General features: G+C 36.1%; 1 protein-coding gene across 3 annotated transcripts in view; it reads right to left on the bottom strand.

Annotated features, from left to right (window-relative positions):
- Window positions 1-7,074: 7,074 nt before the first annotated feature.
- FBXW7 (F-box and WD repeat domain containing 7) overlaps window positions 7,075-19,607 on the bottom strand; it is a 228,665-nt gene continuing 216,132 nt past the window's right edge. For all 3 annotated transcript variants that reach the window (XM_039234352.1, XM_039234353.1, XM_039234354.1), the window contains 7 exons: window positions 17,791-17,914; window positions 15,316-15,452; window positions 14,259-14,372; window positions 12,881-13,062; window positions 10,555-10,780; window positions 8,497-8,707; window positions 7,075-7,411 (listed from right to left, as the gene is read on the bottom strand). In XM_039234352.1, the coding sequence (XP_039090283.1) occupies window positions 7,143-7,411; window positions 8,497-8,707; window positions 10,555-10,780; window positions 12,881-13,062; window positions 14,259-14,372; window positions 15,316-15,452; window positions 17,791-17,914 (1,263 nt within the window). In that variant the 3' untranslated portion in view covers window positions 7,075-7,142. The remainder of the gene's footprint in view (window positions 7,412-8,496; window positions 8,708-10,554; window positions 10,781-12,880; window positions 13,063-14,258; window positions 14,373-15,315; window positions 15,453-17,790; window positions 17,915-19,607) is intronic.

A 19,607-nucleotide genomic window follows, 5' to 3' on the forward strand; every position in this document is an offset into this window, starting at 1 on the left:
ATGTGAACCTCTTACATATCAATAGAGGCAACTCACTCATTTTTGACTCTGCAGTTGGAAAAAATGAGAGGATTCACTACAGCTAAGCCACCCAGGCATTACCGTACACTTGTTCTTCAGGCATTCCTAGCTGAAACCCAGGACCTTACCTGCTTCTGTAGCATTACGTGAGCTCCCAGGTTGACAGGTTGGGACTGAGGGCTACATCACTTTCTGATATGACCCAAGACACATTACAGGTTTCCATATTTGCAAGGCAGTTGTGAATCAGTATAGGTAATATAGTAGTTAAGAGCTTGATGCCATTGTGGAGCCACAATGCCTAGGTCTGAATCCCAGTTTCTCCATACCCCCCCCTTAATTGTGTATCTTTGAGCAAGTGACTTGACATCTCTGTATCTGTTTCCTCATCTCTACAATGGGATTAATAATAATATGTCATGAGACAGCTGGGATTAAACGAATAATAAATGATTTGAAAATACGTATAACTGTGCTAAGTTTTAATAAGCACGTGTGAGTGTACAATGGCAGCTGACACTTTATTACTGGTAATAACTACAAGCCTTTAATGAAGACTCTGGTAAGTGCCTGACATACATGTTTCATGTAATCCCCATAACATGTTACCCCGTTACAGATGAGGGAATTGAAGTTGAGAGAGGCAGAGGTGGGATTTCCTTGAAACTGATGAAGCGAAGCTTCAGGGTTCCTCATTTAACAGATCTCTGCTAAGCTGTTAAGCTAGGGGTTGCAAGGAGTTGTAGAATGTTCTAGGTGGGAAGGGGAAGCCAGGCTGCAATCAGAAGCCCTTCTATTAAGCAGTTCTGGTAATTGCCTAAAGAGATGTTAGAAAAGAGGAATCTGAAATATAAGGCTTCAGTAACTTGTTATAATCTTTATTCTAAATGCTCACTTTTGGATCTAATTATTTGGGGTCTTTTCTTTATGAGGGTCCTTAAGTTTATAAGCATCAGGCCTCCTAAACCCAGATCTCTCTTTTACTAGACGTGCATGTGGTTTTACTTTTAACCTCAATACTTTACCGTGTCCTTACTGGATTTATTTAAGCTACTCAAACTCACTTTAGAGGAATAGAGAGCATCCTCAGATTGAAAGGCTCCTGGTAGCAGGGGACTATACTGTCTGATTGCATTTAGCGAGGCATAAGGGTTTGATAAAGTCTTAATGGGCTTCATCAATATAAGTTTAAAAAGTCTTGCAAATAACCTTCATTTTATGGTGAGTAGTGGTTTGATGTCTCTTTTATAATCTATGAACCTCCTAGAAAAAGAGTAAATTGGCAATATATTTTTGTGGTCTATTATATTTGAACCTTTGATTTGCAAGTGTGATTTCAACATAATTTTTCCTTTGCAGACCATGACTGCCAGTGCAAACCAAAACCCAAGGATAAACAGCCTTCTTAGGTTTTGCTACGATAGATTTTTCAAAGCAAGAATGAAACGTCAAAATGTCCACTCAGTGGTTCCTTGTCCTTAAAAATCCTGGGGAGAATCAGATCATCTGAAATAGAAACTCTGCTATTTTTATACTCAATTGCAAATTGGGACATTGCCAAGCTTTAGTCTCAGCAATGAGTCTTCCTAGGAACTGGATCTAGAATTTGTTTATACTTTACACTTTGGGGAAAGGTGCATTCTGAATCCTTTCAGTTTTTGGTGCTTTCCTTTTCCCTGAAGAAATTACCTTTTGATGTATTTTGGTCTTTTCCACCTAGAAAGAGAAAGCGGCAGAGGGATGAAGCTGGCGAGAACCTCACTCATTCGGACGTCACTGGTATTAAGCGAATGGACAATGAAACACGTTGGTTAGTGAATGATGCCATGCTATTTTTGTTTGTAATTCAAATCAAGGACTAGGCACTCCCAGCAAAAGGGAGCTGGGGGCAGCCACTTTGAATCTAACTTAAAATCCATCTCCTGGGCGATAGAAAATGCCAACACCAACCAAAAATTAGACATCAACTTTTCAAATTACCCTATGGTTGCTTCCAGCAGGGTTCCAGGCAGCTTCTGCGAACACACACACATCCTCTTCACCCACAGAGGCCACTGATCTATCCTGGAAAAGACTCAGGAACTCTCCTCATGACAACCAACACTTTCCCTTCATATGGGCCACTCCTATTTTTTGCATGGATGAAGAGGGAAAGGGCTTATGGGAAATGATGTTATTATGACTGAGAACAAGAGGCTTCTTCCGACGTTCTAATCAATATATTCTTGTATGGGTGTGTGTGTGTCATCATCCTCACAATGCACTACGGCAGGGAATATCAAACAGCCTGTGTCAGAAGCATTTATTCAAATTAATCAATCAGCAACACTAAACCCCTTTGACTCTCAGTAGAACAGACAAACAGGAGGTTTTCACAGAGCTGCTGTCCGGCACAAGGCTGAATCCTTTACTGGCTGAGGAATCTGATGGAGTGTAGGTTAGAATCCTGACCGACTTTTATGGGACGGGGGACGGGGGGGGGGGGGGGGGGGGGGGGGGGGGGGGGGGGGAGGATGGTTCACAGAAGGAAAATGACGCAAGTTGTGTCTGAGAGAAGGCTTCAGGAGAGAACGCAAGGTGAACTCACTCCTGCCAGGCAGAGCCACTGGTACCTGGTCCCGGTCTAGAATGAGAGGAGTTACAGCAGCCAGGATGGGACCGGGCAGGCTCTTTGCAGGCGTCTGGGCAGACCTTTCACTAAGTGCAGTGAGTGTCGGGGAGAAGAGTGCATGGAAAGCAAGGCGCAGCCGGGGTCTGGGGGAGCTGCCCTTGATTTCCTGTTTCACTCAGAAGAGAAGAGAAGTTCTTCTTCGTTTCATTGTTTGATTATAGCCTCTAATCAATTCAGATAAATAGAAAGGAGGCTTTATAATAGACTAGCTCAAAAGTCATAGAGAAAGTGGCTTAAAAACAGTTAATACCAACAAGTAAGTATAAACTACTTTTTGAAATAAAACATTTACTTAACCATTCGACATACATTGGCTGTTGCAATTGAATGAAATAGCTGTGGTTACTGAATCTCAATAAGTGAGTTTCAAAACACCAAAATTATAAACAATTCCAATAATAAAAAAAGGACAGTAAACCCCCTTTGCTCAATTCAACAAGTATTTACTGAGCACCTGCTACGGGCCTTAAAGGACTACTTCTGTGTCTCCATTTTAGCATTAGTTTCAGGCATTGTTTGATCTTTGAGAACTTGTAACATCTAATGTGGAGACTGCCTGTATTCTGGTGTGAAGATTTAAAAATTCCATTATATAAAGTGGTGAACTTCTTCACTAAGGAAGCCACAAAACTGTTCTTTTCATGACCTTTCCTACTATGCCGACAATAATTTAATTCTTTTAGCATGAGGTTAACATATTCTCTTTCAGGAAGAGATCCACTGTAAGAAAGATTATTCATTTACTCATAAAATAATATTTAATGAACACCTAAATGTGTACAAAATCACTGTTAGGTGCCCCATACCAATCTACCTCACGAAGGTTTCTGTAAGACTCAAATGAGAAATCTATGGGACTCCACTTAAAAAAACAAATTACTATATATAGAGAAATACTATTTTTATTACATACCTGAATGAGTTGCAAACACATTCAATTGTTCCCAAATATAGAAAGTAACAATTATCTGGGTCTATTTTCCTCGAGTTTTAATAGTAGCTACCATTTATTGAGCTTTAAGTGCCATCAGTGTTATGTGCTTTAAAACATTTCACTTAATCCCCACAATAACCTCAGCAGGTGGGTATTCTCTACATAAGAAACGATGAGGAAACAGGAGTTCAAGAAATCTAATGAAATTCCTGTAACTACCTGGTATTAGAAAACTGGGATTTGAATTCCAACCTTGTTGTCTGCAAATCCTGTGAACTCAATTCTATTCTATAATGTACATTTATTTTCAAAGATGATGTTTTTTGTTAATAATACTACAGCTAAACCACATTTGTTATTATGAAAAAGCACATAGTTTCGAGATCACCAAATAGAATCATGACTTCTTGATCATTCAGGGTTGTCGACGCGAACAGTAGTGATGACTCTGGGCTAGGTGCTGGTTCATCCTAACGCAGGCAGGGCTGCGGCCCCTGGACTCGGGACCTAAGGTGATTTTTGCCTGTGTTTAGCCATGTGGTTTTTCCATCTTTCCATTTAACTATCACTTCTCCCTGATGGTCCTGTGCCTGTGATGTGCTGGGGACTAATGAACCAAATGAGCAACAGTAGGGATAAGGTAGTGGTTTTAAGTTGTGAACACAACTCACCTGGTGAGCTAGTTTAAATGCAGATTCTTGGACCCCATTCTGGATGTTCAGATTTAGTGCCTCTGGGAGCCTGAGGCTTAAGAACTGATGCTCTATGAGTAAAGAACACACACTTTATGACTGTGAGAAATGTACTCTCTAAGCAGCATCTGTTTTTATTAAGTTTTAGATTTTGATCTATGGCCTGGGGATTAAATAAAATGTTAAATATATAGAAGGGGTGAGGGTAGGAGACAGAACATGCTATTTGAGTGGCTACATGATTTGAATAGCTGAACTTTGTTTTTTCACATTAATAAAATATTAGATTTGTTGACTAAAACAGCAACAGAAGAGCCTGAAAGTACCACAAAAATGACTTTCTTGTTCCCAAACTCTGCTGTAGCCTGTCAAAATTCTAGGTTTCTTTCTTCTTCTTCTTTTTAATGTTTATTTTGGAGAGAGAAAGAGCACAAGCAGGGGAGGGACAAAGAGAGGGAAACACAGACTCAGAAGCAGGCTCCAGGCTCACAGAGACTGACGTGGGGCTTGAACTCACGAACCGTGAGATCAGGACCTGAGCCTAAGTTTACTGACCGAGCCACCCAGGGACCCCTAGGTTTCTTTCTTCTAAAAGAGCATGGCTGGGAATGCAGGCACTCTGCTAGTTATCCAGCTTCTGACAAATCGCCTATCCAGTCTGAGCCAGTTCTGCCCTCAACTTCAAAATGGAAGCTAATAGTACCTACTTCTCAGGGAGGGTGGGAGGTTCAGAGATTTGCACAGAAAATTCCTGGTAAGTACTCAACATGTGGTCAAATTTTAAAAATGAACTTTTTTTTTTTTTAATATAGGAACTCTAGTTGTAACTATCACCAAAGTTCTGAAACCATTTGAGGGACCCCGATACATTCAATGTCATATAGAGATAGGCACAGTGGAGTGTCCTTCTTTATAGTCTAATGCGATAAACAAAATTTGCATTTGTGGCACATTTTTCTTACTTTAGTTGCATGACACAGGCCTGGAAGTGTTGATCTCTGGATCACATTACAGGGAATGCAAAGAGACTAAGACTTTGATACCCTAAATATTAGAGACAAACCCTAAAGATTTATAATGAAGCATTATTTACTTCAGTGGAAGAAACAGGCATACTAACATGAAAAAACACATTTTATTGCACTTAAGTTATAAGAAAATAAAATTTCTAAGTGAATCAAACCATAGACACAATCCCTTTAAAGGTTGTTTTCCTCCATTATGTCAGGTTGTTACATAACTAAAATTAACCAACTTGAATCTGATTGTTTTAAATCAGACTATAAATAAAACAAAAAAAAATAAACAGGAGGAGGAAAAAAAGATCACCTAGGATACAGTGTTAAACCACTTTCACAGTTCAGCTTGAGTTGTGGCTCTTGGAGAATGAGGCAAACCATTTGACTTTTTCATTCATTTCGTTTGTTTGCGTGTGACGCCTTTACTACAAAAACTGAATAGTTTCTGCTTTGTCAGTTTCTCAGAGCAATAAAACTGTAACAGCTGTTTTCCCAAATACTGTAAAACACTAAGACTGACCAGCAACTTTATTTTGTTTTATATATTCTTAAAATATTTTGTCAGTTTTCTTATGTACGTTCATCCATTCACCACAGCCCTCAAAAAGAAAAGTTTCTCCACAGAACAGGCAGCGACAGCTCTGTTCCAAGGAATGTGTTTTAATTTTTGCCCAGATAAAAGAAAATAAGCTTTGCACACACTCTCAATTCTTTACTTGCAGGCAAACTTCACTCTTTATTATCTGAAACTCTTCCATTCTCAGCCTCTTAGAGGCACAGATGGTTCAAGTTTCAGTGGCAAAAAGTCTTTTTTCTGTAACCAAACTAGAGCAAATTTGGAATTCAGTCTGGGACTAAAACGTCACAGCAGAAAAAAAATAAAAAAAAATAATTTGCTTTTTTTTCTTTCTTTCATTTAGCAGCATAAATAAGTTTGGCCACTGGGAGTACAGTACAGGGGTGGGACAACAATCCCATATTTGAAGACCTACTTCTAGCACCAGCATCAAGAATTAAATCCATCTCAGGACTCACAGAACCCAGGACAACTTGCCACCTTTGAGCAACATATGCATTGAAGAGTGTATGTGGAAGCGACAGTAAATAGATTAACAGAGGCTAATACTGTGATTGATTGACATTGGCAATGGTTGGCAAAAAAAAAAAAAAAAGCTTTTCATGATAACTGTACAAAAACAATTCACAGTAATTTTTTTTTTTTTTAGCTTTTCCACTCCAGAAAAATGACTTTTTGTTGCAGATGCTCTCTAATTAGAAAGTCAGCCAGTTCTTGTTTGGATGTTATTGCAGCTCCTTTCTAGGTCTCAGTGGTAAAAGGACAGGCTAGCAGAATCTGTAACGAAGCTTCAGCATTAACGCTGCCCAATGACCACTGGAGAAGAAAAATAAAGAAGTAATTGCACCTGGTTTGATTTAGAAAGTCTCATTTTGCAAAGCTGCCCTCAGTCAAAAGTGAAGCCTTTTATGTGATGAGACAGCGGACGCCTCTCTTGTCAGTTAGGGTTGTCATGTCTTCCTCTTTTCCTTCTTAGTCTGTAGATCTTTTCACTCTGTTGCCCCAAGCCAACATCCTGCACCACTGAGAACAAGGGATATTTTTTCTTTTTCTTTTCTTTTTTCTTTCTTTTTTTTCTGTTTTTTTTCTGTTTTTTTTTTTTTTTTTTTTTTTTTTTTTTTTTTTTTTTTTTTTTTTTTTTTTTTTTTTTTTTTTTTTTTTTTTTGTCAGGGGGAAGGGCGGGGAGTATATCGTCTACACATTTGGACAAATTTGTCTTTTCTGCTCTTCACTTCATGTCCACATCAAAGTCCAGCACCAGCAGCTTGGTTTCCTCAGTCCCATTCCGACTCCCAACTGCACACACCAGCTTTGTGTTTGAGGCTCTGATCCGCCACACAACTCCCCCACTCCCCCCACTCTCCAATGTGACTAGGTTTCGAATAAATTCACCCGTTTTCAAGTCCCATAGTTTTACAGTTCCATCATCTGAGCTGGTAATTACAAAGTTCTTGTTGAACTGTAAACAGGTTACAGCACTCTGATGCTTGTTAGGACCTAGGCAAAACCAAAGGAATTTAATTACTGGTTAGAAATGATGGTGATGGGTAAGTTACACTGTAATTGTAGACTTCTACATTAGAACATACAATAAATGAAATATTTAAAATGCTGCAAATTTAGAAACTGTGAGTATTTTAGGATCAGCAGGGCTGTAAGAAAATCTGGTGGCTCTTTGTAAACTGAAACATGACTTGCAAGACTTCTATCTTCCAGAAAGCTTTGCTGGCTACCAGGCACACATTTGGTTTTCTGGCTGTATGAATAAGAGCATTCTTAGTGGTGATGTGGACAGCCCAGCTTCACGTATTCTATGTATTCTGCTGATGGACAAACAGGCATGAGACTTACTCCCCTACCACTTTGACTCGACCACTCAAAGGCAAAGGCTGAATGGACACAATTCCGAAATTCGGAGAACAGATAATACCAATAGGTAAAAAGCTAGAATACAGCCCACCAGATGGCCTCACTGAAACAAACAAAACAAAAAACAACACATTTTAAGGACTCAGCCCAATAAAAAGAAGTTAATCATAGCATAAAATGTTAACACTGTTATGCCTCATTTAATATTAGTGGCTTTCACATGTTTCTTTTTTAATTTTACCGGGTGCTATTATTCCTTCCATCCTAGTTAAGCAGATGGCCAAAGTAATTTCCTATCAGATCAGAGATGTGCTTCCCCCCACCGCCCCCAGTAAGGTAGCTCTTTAATTTAAAATTGGACTAAAAATTCAAAATTTTAAAAATATGATCACTCAAAAAACAAAAGGAGTCTGTTGCTTCCGTAACATAGTCAAGATCTTTCTTCACTATGTTCTTTAAGGTTAGGTAGAGTTGACTGTACATGCAGGAAGTGATTAAACAGTTTTATCTTAAAAACACAATTTAAAACAATTTCTCAAGCATAGCCTTGTTCTGTCAAGCCAGAGTGGTAGTGTTCATAAACTTCTACAAAATAAACATTTTCATTTTGTAGGAGGTTAATTCTTTCTGTGACAGAAGAGCTCCATATTTCTCTTTTGACTAACAAACCCATTTTTAGTGAATACAACTAAAGCTGAGTAGCCAAACCTTACCTTGCAATGTTTGTAAACATTGTCCTGTTTTGATATCCCAGATTTTAACTGTCGAATCTGCATTCCCAGAGACAAGAATATTGTCTTTGAGTTCCATTCCACTTGTTAACGACTGGTGTCCCGTTAATGTGTGAATGCAATTCCCCGTCTCCACATCCCAAACTCGAATTGATGTGTCAAGAGATCCACTCACCACATGGATACCATCAAACTACAACAGACATAGTTTATTAGACTAGAAGTGTGGATATTCTTATTATTATTTATTGACCTTAATCCTACAGGGGTGGAAAATAAAGCATGGGAAACAAGTAATGCCAGGATCAAAATGAGGTAACAGGATAAATGTAATCAAGTCAATCTACCATGCACGTTCTCAGAAGCTTCTATCAGAATTGCTATTTATTTATTTTTTTATGGCCAGTGGCTTCAAACTAGATGCAGAAACAAAACAAAACATTTAAATGAACACACTACTTTCAGATCATCTGGCCACACTTAGTAGCTAAATATCATGGATCATTCAATAAGGACTGCCATTGGAGTCTTACTTCACAACAGAAAACTGAAACTATGGACATGGCTTGCAATAAAGGCTGTGTTTACCAACACACACACACTAAGGCATGAAAAGACTAGAGATAACTCTCATGATGTTTAAAAGTGAGTCCCATTAAAAACTGTACGTAAAAAGAGCACATGGGTGGCTCAGTTGGTTAATCCACCAACTACGGCTCAGGTCATGATCTCACAGTTTGTGGGTTCAAACCCCATGTCAAGCTTTGTGCTGACAGCTTGGAACCTGGAGCCTGCTTCAGATTCTGTGTCTCCCTCTCTCTCTGCTCCTCCCCAACTTGTGCTCTGTCACTCTCTCCCTCTCAAAAATAAATAAAAATTAAAAAAAATTATATATAAAATAAAAATTTCATTTATAAGAACCAAATGCTAATTAGGAAATATGCCAATAGATAATTATATTTGAAATTACAAGAGGTGGCATTTTGATGATAAAAGCAAGCGATATAGGTTTCTCTTCCCCAGCTTCCTAGCTATACCAAAAGTCAATAAATATCAATCCCTTGAAGAGCTATAATAATATTGCTACCTCTTCTCTCAATCTAATGGTCTACTTAAATGAGAATATTATATTCATTAAGGTTCTGAGCATATCACAAAACATAAAAACAACTTCAGCCAATTCCCTCTCCACCAAATTCATACTCTTTTCTAAGTTAACACATCTTTATTATATGTCAGTATTTTGTGACATAGTCAGTATTCCATGAATTAAGAAACAAATATCCCAAGAATAGAGAACTGTCAGCACTGGGACTAAGTACTAATCTGCTGATCACTAATGGGCAGTAATGGTAAATAAACTATGTAAGTAATGCACAAATTTTTACATTGAAAATGCTGTCTTTCAGAAAACGAAACAAGACCCATTTTCTAAACTTGCTATTAACCTAGCTATTTATTTCAAAGCATGGCAACCTACTCAAGAGTATCAGGTTCAAATGATACAAAAAACATCAGTTTAGTCAAATCTACTCCTTTATGACCACCAATCACTAGCTCTGTGCTGGTAGAGCATCTAGTAAAGCAGCTTTATGTAGAAAGGCTCCATTTCCCCTCTGAATGGGGATGGAATCACAATTACATGGTCTGTCAACTTCAGCTATCAAGGCAAAGGGGCAGCTTTTGGTAAAATTAATCCTCTGCTAAGGAGTTTATTAAAATCCAGGTTATTTTCCTATGAGACTATCTACCCAATAATTAATATAGTAAAACTTAGGGCTCCAAATCTCAGGTTTCAAGACAAATATTTGTATTTTATAGAAAAAATGGATCACAGAAAAATTTAAATAAATCATTTAAATGGGTCAAAATTTATGCTTTCTTCATGCCAATTTTAAACTGTATGTAAACAACAAAATGATGTGATCTGTATTTTTTGGATTGTATTGAATCAGCTATTTGACAGCAACTATCTGAGTAAAACAATCTTATGATTCATCAGTAAAGCATCTAAGGGATAAGAGAGATAGGATCTCTTACCTGTAATGAATAGACTCTATTAGTATGCCCCTGCAACGTGTGTAGACAGGTTTCAGTCTCTGGATCCCATACCTTCACCATAAAATCATATGCTCCACTAACAACCCTCCTGCCATCATATTGAACACAGCGGACTGCTGCTACATGACCCATCAAAACATGTAAACACTGGCCTGTCTCAATATCCCAAACCCTAAGAGTGGCATCTCGAGAACCGCTAACAACTCTGTAAGGGGAAAAAACAGAAAAAAAGTATTAGAATTTTTAACAGCATGAGAAAACATGGTAATATAAAGTCAGTGGTTATTCTATCTTTTATTTTCTTAAGCAGGAACACTTGTGTTCAAAGAAATCCTATGTCAAACTGAGATATATAAACATTTACAAGTCAAGTTACTCTGGTTGAGAAGCCTAGAATTCTGCCTGCTTGGTTCCCTCATTTATAAGGGGCTGTGTAGCAACTGGGGTTGTGTGGGATAGTTTGAAAACTACTGTATTATATTTGAAGAAGGTCAAGGAGAAGAAGGAGAAGGGGGAGAAGGAGAGTAGGAGGAGGAGGAGGAGGAGGAGGAGGAGGAGGAAGATGAGGAGTAGGAAAAGGAGAAGGAAGAGGAGGAGGGGGAGGAAGTGGAGGAAGAGGAGAAGCAGAAGCAGCAGCAGCAGCCACTGCCACCACCACCAGCTCTAAATATATACAATAAGATCTTGATTTTAGAAATAAAATGCTAATGTGGGCCACATGTATAAAATGTTAGTGGGAAAACTCTGGTGGTACTATTTTGAATTTTATATTTCTTCTTCATTCTTTAGCTATTTCCCAAAATTTTTATTATGAACATATAGTCTCTTTGAGATTAGGGAAAAAATTAACAAGCGTTATTTAACAAATCTGAATTTGGAATTTAAATAGCTAAAGATATGTGCCTTACGCCATATAATTCTGGTAAAGTTAACTAGTTTTAGAATATCCTCAAACAAAGGCTGCATGTGCTTATATTTATAGTCAATAGGCTATGGAGGCATTAAGATATACAGATTTTAGAAGACAGACATGGTATCAACAGTAATCCCTTAAAAATTTGGCCCAACATTATTAAAACTATGCTCTCCTGAAGACCAGAGTGATACCAATATCACAACTGCCGCTGGATTACAAAGGAGAGCTGAAAACTCAGGTATCTTCATGTAATTCTGAAGAGATAAAGAAAGGCCATAGATTCCACATGTGGAAGAGTAGAAAATGAGAGCACTGAGAGATTTAAGTCAGAACATATTGGGAACTGAAATACAAGGTCTCTTAATATCAACCCCCCAAATTTTAATACTAGAGCACACTGTTCAAAGTAGATTCAAATTACACGTGAAAAGATACTTTTCTTCACATTTTACAATCTAGCATGAAATCTGCTTAATGTAATAGTTCTCATAAAGAAGATGCTGTGGACAGAAACAAAGGTAAGGACTGCAGTAGATTCATGGTAAGAACCGACAGACCTTTTTTTTGACAAAGTAAAGTCAAAATCACATTTGTTTAACAGGGATACTGTGAAGACATGCCAATAGAAGATCGAAAGGATTTTAATAGGAGGCCTTTGTAGGAGGAGATCAAAGCAACAGCAAAGGCAGTGAGAAGAAAAAAAGGCAAGCAGTCTGGTTTGGCTGAAACTATTTTGAAAACCGGATTGAGGATTTCTTCCTCGATTCGATAGACAACAGAAGGCTCTCAAAGGGCAGTGACACTATCATAATTAGAAAAGGGTTCTCTGTCAGCCGTGTAAAAGGTGAGAAAACCAAGTGTGAAAGCTATGTCAATAGTTCAGGTGACTGGTAATGAGAATAAACTAAAACCCATGGGCCTCAGCTTTTGCCTAGATATAAGGAGATACAATGGAGTAGAGGTAGGGTGGGTGGATAATTAAAAAGACTCAAAAGCTTGAAATCTGAATACCTGAATTTATCCCACTAGCAGAGATATAAATACCAAAAAAAAAAAAAAAGAGAGAGAGAGAGAAAATTTTTGAAGATGATGAGTCATCAAAGATGTACAATAAAATGCTACCTAAGATTAGAAAACAGAATTTCAAGGAGGAAGCCAACAACACTACTAAAGAGATGGAAATTTAGACAATCCTCCAATTTTAAGCCAATACACTACTGCTTTCCTAGCATAGAAACATCTGAAGTCTAATAATTAAAGTCTAAAATAACATCACGTTATCACTATCACTATCTAATAAACACAGTTTTATACAGCTGAATTGTATACAAAAGGCCTCAGATTCACAAGTAACAAAGAATTCCCAACCACTATAGGATTTTCCCTTACCTTTTTTCATGGAGATGCATACAACGGACAGTGGAAGTATGCCCATACAAGGTGTGTATACATTCCCCAGTCTCTGCATTCCATACTTTTAGAGTCCGATCTGTAGATCCACTAATGATGATATTGTCTCTCATCTGTGATGACCATACTCCACCTGTGTGTCCCACTAATGTTCTCAAACACTGGAAAAACACTTAAGATGATTACTTTTGGGTAGAAAACGATTTATTATAACATTTCACTAGTTCATTAAAATTTGGGGTAAAGTTATTTACAAAATTTGACTGTTTGGCACATCAGAAAATGATTTTTCACATCAATATAACATGATCCCATCTCTATTTATTGCTTCATTTATTCAGTAGCATTATATATTAAACACACACATACAGCTGAGGAACAAGTACGTAGAAAGTAAAACACTTCTCATTCAAGTAAGACAGCTCCAGCCTGGTCTCTTTGATGAAATAATGCTAAAATTGCAACATGGTTTCTTCCATATGAATGGATTCAATGAAAGAATGCCAACTGTGTTAGGTGTGGCTACATACCACATTTCATCTGAATGTGCCCCAAGGCAGTAGTTAGGAGCCAGGCAAGGTACTTCTAGACAAGTAAAGACAGATATTAAAACTCTGAAATAAGTCCAAAGCTAATATTACACTATGGAAATATGAAGCTGCTTTAAAAAATGTTTTTACGTGTGACTTGGAATATTTTAGAAGATTCTTGCTCAAGAATCAACATATTAGAAGACATTTTAAAAGACGGTTATTTTTCTCACATTTTCCTCACTTTTTTTTAGCTGGTCAGTTACTTAAGTCATGAAAACATTCTCCACTGGACAGATAAAAATAAGTATTCACCACAGAACCATTAAAGTATAATACTGCATACTGTGAAACTGATTGCTTAGACTACTTCTTTTCTTCAAATTCCTTTATTTATATATCGTATCTGCCTAACTTTCATCTCACAGGGCTTGAGATAAATCTAAATTAACATCATTAAACAAAGCAGAAAAAACACATATCCCTCAATAATAGTTTTTAAAAAGTTTAAAAAAGACAATATAACTGAGATGGCTAATAAAGGTGGGAAAAATTAACCAAGAAAAGGATAAAGCACATCTGTAAAAACTGTACAATAGCTAAGTCACAAAGATAGACAAACTATTTACAAGAAGAAACTAAGGACATCCTATCCTGAGAAACATGATCTTTGTGCCACAGGAAAAATTAAATAAATTAGAAGCTCTGATATTTGTTATTAAAATAAGCTCTGTTATTTGTTATTAAAACAAGGGAATTCTTGTTTTCCTGGTTGGTCCCTGCAAAGACATAAACAAAATGTGAAGTGTAGAAAGAAGTAAGCTTACTTTGCCTGTGACCGCTGACCAAACTTTTAAAGTGTTGTCATCAGAACCACTAACTATTCGGTTACCACAAAACTGCAAGCATGTGATCACATGATCATCATGTCCTTTCAGAACCTACAAGATAGATGTGCAGATTAGAAATATATTATTAAATTACATTTTTAAAAATACTGGTGAAAAGAAAAATAAAGCCATAATTAGGAGCAGCAATCTATAGTCTATTTTTAAAAACATAATTTATATAAAGTAGCATCCATTCTTCCTGAATGATGAATCAAGTATTAAACATTTTATTTTTCTATATTCTATGATTTATACCTGAGATATCAACTATTAAAATTGAGTGAGTCAAGACTTTTATGAGTCAAAAGCTCATAATGATGGTTGAAACACAAATGTATCTTATAATCACCTATTTATCTATTCAAACCAGAAAAAAATGCATCTATGTTTTACAATTTTCACACAAAAACAAAAGTACCTACAAACTAGAAAGACAAAAGTAACAATAATTATCAACTTTTTCAAATTAAAACAAAAAAAGAAGCCTGTTATAATGTATACATATTAATGTAACAGTATCTCCAATTGCTTTTTTCCAATTGTATAACATAAGCATTTTTGTCATTCTTTATATACTTATGATACGACAAAAAATCAGTATTACACTTAAGCTTATAGAAATAAAACTAAGAAAAGCCACTAAAAACACAAAACATGGGCACTGCTCAAAAAATCACTTTCTAACTACATGTTCAGAGAGCAAGCAAAGTCTTAGGCATATGACACAAAATTCAACAGGATACTCAGAAATTTTCACTTATTTAAGATAGAATGATAGGCAATTCAACTCATCTTCTATTCAAATACAATTAGTTGTCAGACTGGAGAAATTAGCAATAGGGCAATACTGTCAGTTACATTTTCAGTTATTTTAAAATATCTTGTTTTCTTTCTTCAGGAGATAGGAGTTAAGTTATACTGCTGGCCAAGAAGACTGCATTAGGTACCAAAACTGACTAGTGCTTTCTGTTATACTGTGCAAGAGTTCAGTTACCTTAGGAGATTTGAGTTCTCCTCGCCTCCAGTTAGTATCAATTCTGTGCTGCCTGATATATGCACTTTTCCACGGACTATGTATGAAACCTGGTTTTATTATTTTTCTTCTCTTGATGTGCAATGGTTCATCAATACCTAAAGTTTTAAAGAGATAAAGAGCATAACTGCCATCACCAATAATAAAAATTACACATTTTATATTTCATAAAACCACAGAAATGCAGGACACTGTCCAATTTCTAATACTGTATTATAAAACAATAATGTAAAGTTTGCATTCTCTGTGGCATGTTTTCATATTGACTTTTCATTTCTTTAACTAATTCTATGAATGTTGGTGAAAATATGCAGAAATGTGAGCCCTTATGCAATGCTTGTGAGAATATAAAATGGTATATAGATGCTATGGAAAAGAGGATGGTGCTTCATCAAAAAAAAATTAAACACAGAATTACCACATAATCCAGCAATTCCAATTCTGGATATACACCCAAAAGAATTGAAAGCAGAAGCTTGCACAGATACTTGTACACCCACGTTCATAGACGCATTATTCAAAATAGCTGAAAGGTGGAAGCATCCCCAAGTGTCCATCAATGGATGGATGAAGAAACAAAATGTGAGATATATACAATGGAATATTTACTCAGACTCAAAAAAGAAGGGAATTCTGGCACATGCTACCACACAGATAAACCTTGAAGACAGTATGCAAAATGAAATAAGCCAGTCACAAAAAGACAAATACTGCATGATTCCACTTGTATGAGGCACATAGAGTAGTCAAACTCATAGAGTCCGAAAACAGAATGGTGGTTGCCAGGCGTTGCAGGGAGGAGGAACAGGGAGTTACTGTTAAATGGGTATCAACTTTCAGCTGGGAAAGATGAAATAGTTCTAAAGATGAATTGTACAACAACATGAACGTATCTAATGCCACTGAACTGGAATTTTAAAAATGGCTAGAATGATAAATTCTACCTTAGGTATGTATATGTTACCACAGTTTTTTAAAAAGTCATTAAATAATGATTCTATGAGAGAAGGTAAGGCAGGGATGATTAATCCCACTTTATGTATACAGACACTTGAGAAGAAAAGGTTTCACTAATTAGTCCAAGCTACAGACAGTGCAGAAGCAGGATTAGAAACCAAGTATCCTGGATCTTTACCTTCCAGCTTTACTAACCAGTCCTCCCCATCAACTGTGATCCACATGAAGGGGAAGATAACCTGTAGAGTATCTATCTCATGCTCTAGGATTCTTCTAAAAATTTTTGTTTATCAGAGGCAAATCATATTTTTACATTTTTTCAAAAATATAATTTTTCTAGATGCCTGCTGAAAAAAAAAGTCTTTTTATTTAATATAGATTATACCTTCTACTCTACTAAGAAAGGAGACTTATTTTCATTCTTCTTTGTTCTTTTTGCTTTGTTTTTTACAGTTTTCAAGAATATAAGTTCCATGATGGGAAGAAAATGGGAGTTCAGTACTATATCCCCAACATTTAAGAATCTCTAGCTCATAGGAGGTGTTCAGTAAGTATTTGTGAAAGAAATGAACAGAATATGGAATATTTGTATCTTGTTAATATAATTTTGGGGTTTCCTTCCTTCCTTCCTTCATTCATTTATTTATATGACTGAGTAGCCATTTATTAGTGTGCATTCCAGTGAGTTTCTCTCCTAAGGACAGTCGCAATTATAAATTTATCTTTAATTATAAGTATTAGAGAGAAGGATACCTTTCTCATCCATGAAACTATTGGTAGAAATTAATCTCTATGTTATTTTAAGCAAACATTCAAAATTAGGTCTTTGGTTTGTCCTTCTTTTAAACTGAGGTGTAAGTGACATACAATATTAGCATCAGGTGTACAGCATAGTGATTTGATATTTATATACACTGCAAAATGGTCACAACAATAAATCTAGTTATCCTCTGTGAACTTACAAAGTTACTACAATATTATTGGCTCTATTGCCCATGCTTACATTACATCCCCATAGCTTACTTCTTTTATAACTGGAAGTTTATAGTTCTTAATCCCCTACCTATCTTGCCCCCCTCCCCAACTCTCCTCCCTTCTGGAAACTACCAATCTGCTCTCTGTATCTATGGGTCTGTGTTTTGTTTTGTTTTTAGGTTTCCTTTAAATCATCCTCATCTTGACCTTTTCAGACTGGGAAGCAAATCCGATCTATTTGCTATTAGTTACTATTGTTCATAGTAAAGGGGTTAGCTGCAAGATCTGACTCATTTGAACGTGTGGAATAACCTGTGGACTGTATACAAGTAGGTGAATGTAAATGAAGACTAATTCTTCGTTCTTTGATAGGCAGCCAAAGTTCTTTTTTTCAATTACATGTGCATACATAAAACCTCTAATTTTTAGTTTTTGCTATTTGTTTTCAGAATCACTTTGCTTTTTCAAAGTCTAAGATCTTCCCTTTGTGATTTTGAACCTTACCCTCTTCCTTGCATTTCTCTCTCCAGAGAAGGTTGTCTTCAGCCAAAATTCTCCAGTAGCGACAAGTCTGAGCCGCTTGTAGCAGGTCTTTGGGTTCCAGGAATGAAAGCACATAAAGTGCCAGCTATGAGAAGCAAAAGCATAGTATACCCATATTTAAAAATACATATACAAAAATAGTAAGTTAATTATTTTCTATAGAATGAAGCACTTTTAGATAAATGTAATAAATTTCTGCATTCTAACTTTTGAAATTGACTTTTTAATAGTCAATCTTAAATATATACCAGGCTTAAAAAACTCATTCTATTGGTTTTTATGAATTTCACCTCTGCAAAGAATACCTAAGCTTCTCTGCTCTCACCTTTACTCTGTGAGCCTCAACTCAATAATTATACCATTTATGTACATATGTATACATGTATACTTCATTAGTCATTTAGATTTTGTACTTTTCTCTCCCTATTACCATGTAAATTCACTGAAGATATGACTTAAATTAAGGAATGAGATTTCCAGGTATACTCAGTGGCTGAGTCTGTTCAGCATTCAACTTCAGCTCAGGTCATGATCCTGTGATATGTGAGTTCGAGCCCCACATCGGGCTCACTGCTGTCAGCCCTGAAGCTGTCAGCACAGAGCCCACTTCAGATCTTCTGTCCTCCCCACTTCCTGCCCCTGCTCTGCTCGAAATTTCTCTCCCTCTCTCTAAAAAATAAATGAACGTTAAAAAAAAAAAATGAAATGAGATTTCTAGATATTCTGTGTGGTATGGCTTCAGATCACTTCTGATTGATATGATTAATGGTTCTTTATCACATCAAAGTGTTTATTATCATAATGATGAACTTTCAAACATTTGAACACTTCAATGTAAGTGACAAGAGGGCACAATTACTAAACTGCTCCACAGACATATAAAGTAATTAAGTTCTAATTACTTTACATTGCTTGTGGGGATTTTCTTGATGGGCCAGATATATTTGTCTATTTGAACTAGCTCTCTGGTATTATCACTGATTTTAAAATTTTGTTTCCAAGAGTTACAAACCATCAATTTTTAAAAACATGTATAGTCAATTCAAGAAAATAAGGGGAGACGAAAGAAAAAAGAAAGGGGAATGGTAACTTCTGAGTATACTTATCCAATTAGCCTCATGAATCACATAAAAATTTAAATTATGATATTAGAACCAAAATGATCTAAACAAAGCAATAAAGTTTAGTGTTCACAGAAATTAAATTACAAGAATTAAAACAAACTATCATTTAAAGGGCCAAAGGCCATATAGGGAGTAAAAACACAATTTGAATTATTTTCTGATGCTAAACAGTAGTTACATGATATTAATTATGCTTACCCAAGAACATTATATAGAGAGAGCTCATCATTAATCACATATTTATTGAGAACATTTCATATAGAAAGTATTCCAGCCAGTCAGTATTCAATTGAATACTATTACTGATAAATGACAGAGAAAACCTTTTTGTAGAATAATTATTTTTGGTGTATCAGAGAAGCCCATTTTAGTACCATATTTAGAAACTGAGTAATTTTAAATAAAAAGGCATAATTATATCCAACAATCTACATATATACATATACATACATACACATATACAAATACACAAACATAGATACAGATATCAACATTATACTTTTTTAATGGATACTCTATAAGTCATTTAATTTTGAAATTAAGCCTGAGCAAGTTGTTTAGTGCCAGTGTAACAGTAATGTGATAACACCCTACTCTTCTTCTATGTGAAATTTATATTTAACATAGAAATTATCAGGCACAAAGTTATATTTG

The sequence above is a fragment of the Hyaena hyaena genome, unplaced genomic scaffold (assembly GCF_003009895.1).
Source record: "Hyaena hyaena isolate Hyena2069 unplaced genomic scaffold, ASM300989v1 scaffold_89, whole genome shotgun sequence".
NCBI lineage: Eukaryota > Metazoa > Chordata > Mammalia > Carnivora > Hyaenidae > Hyaena > Hyaena hyaena.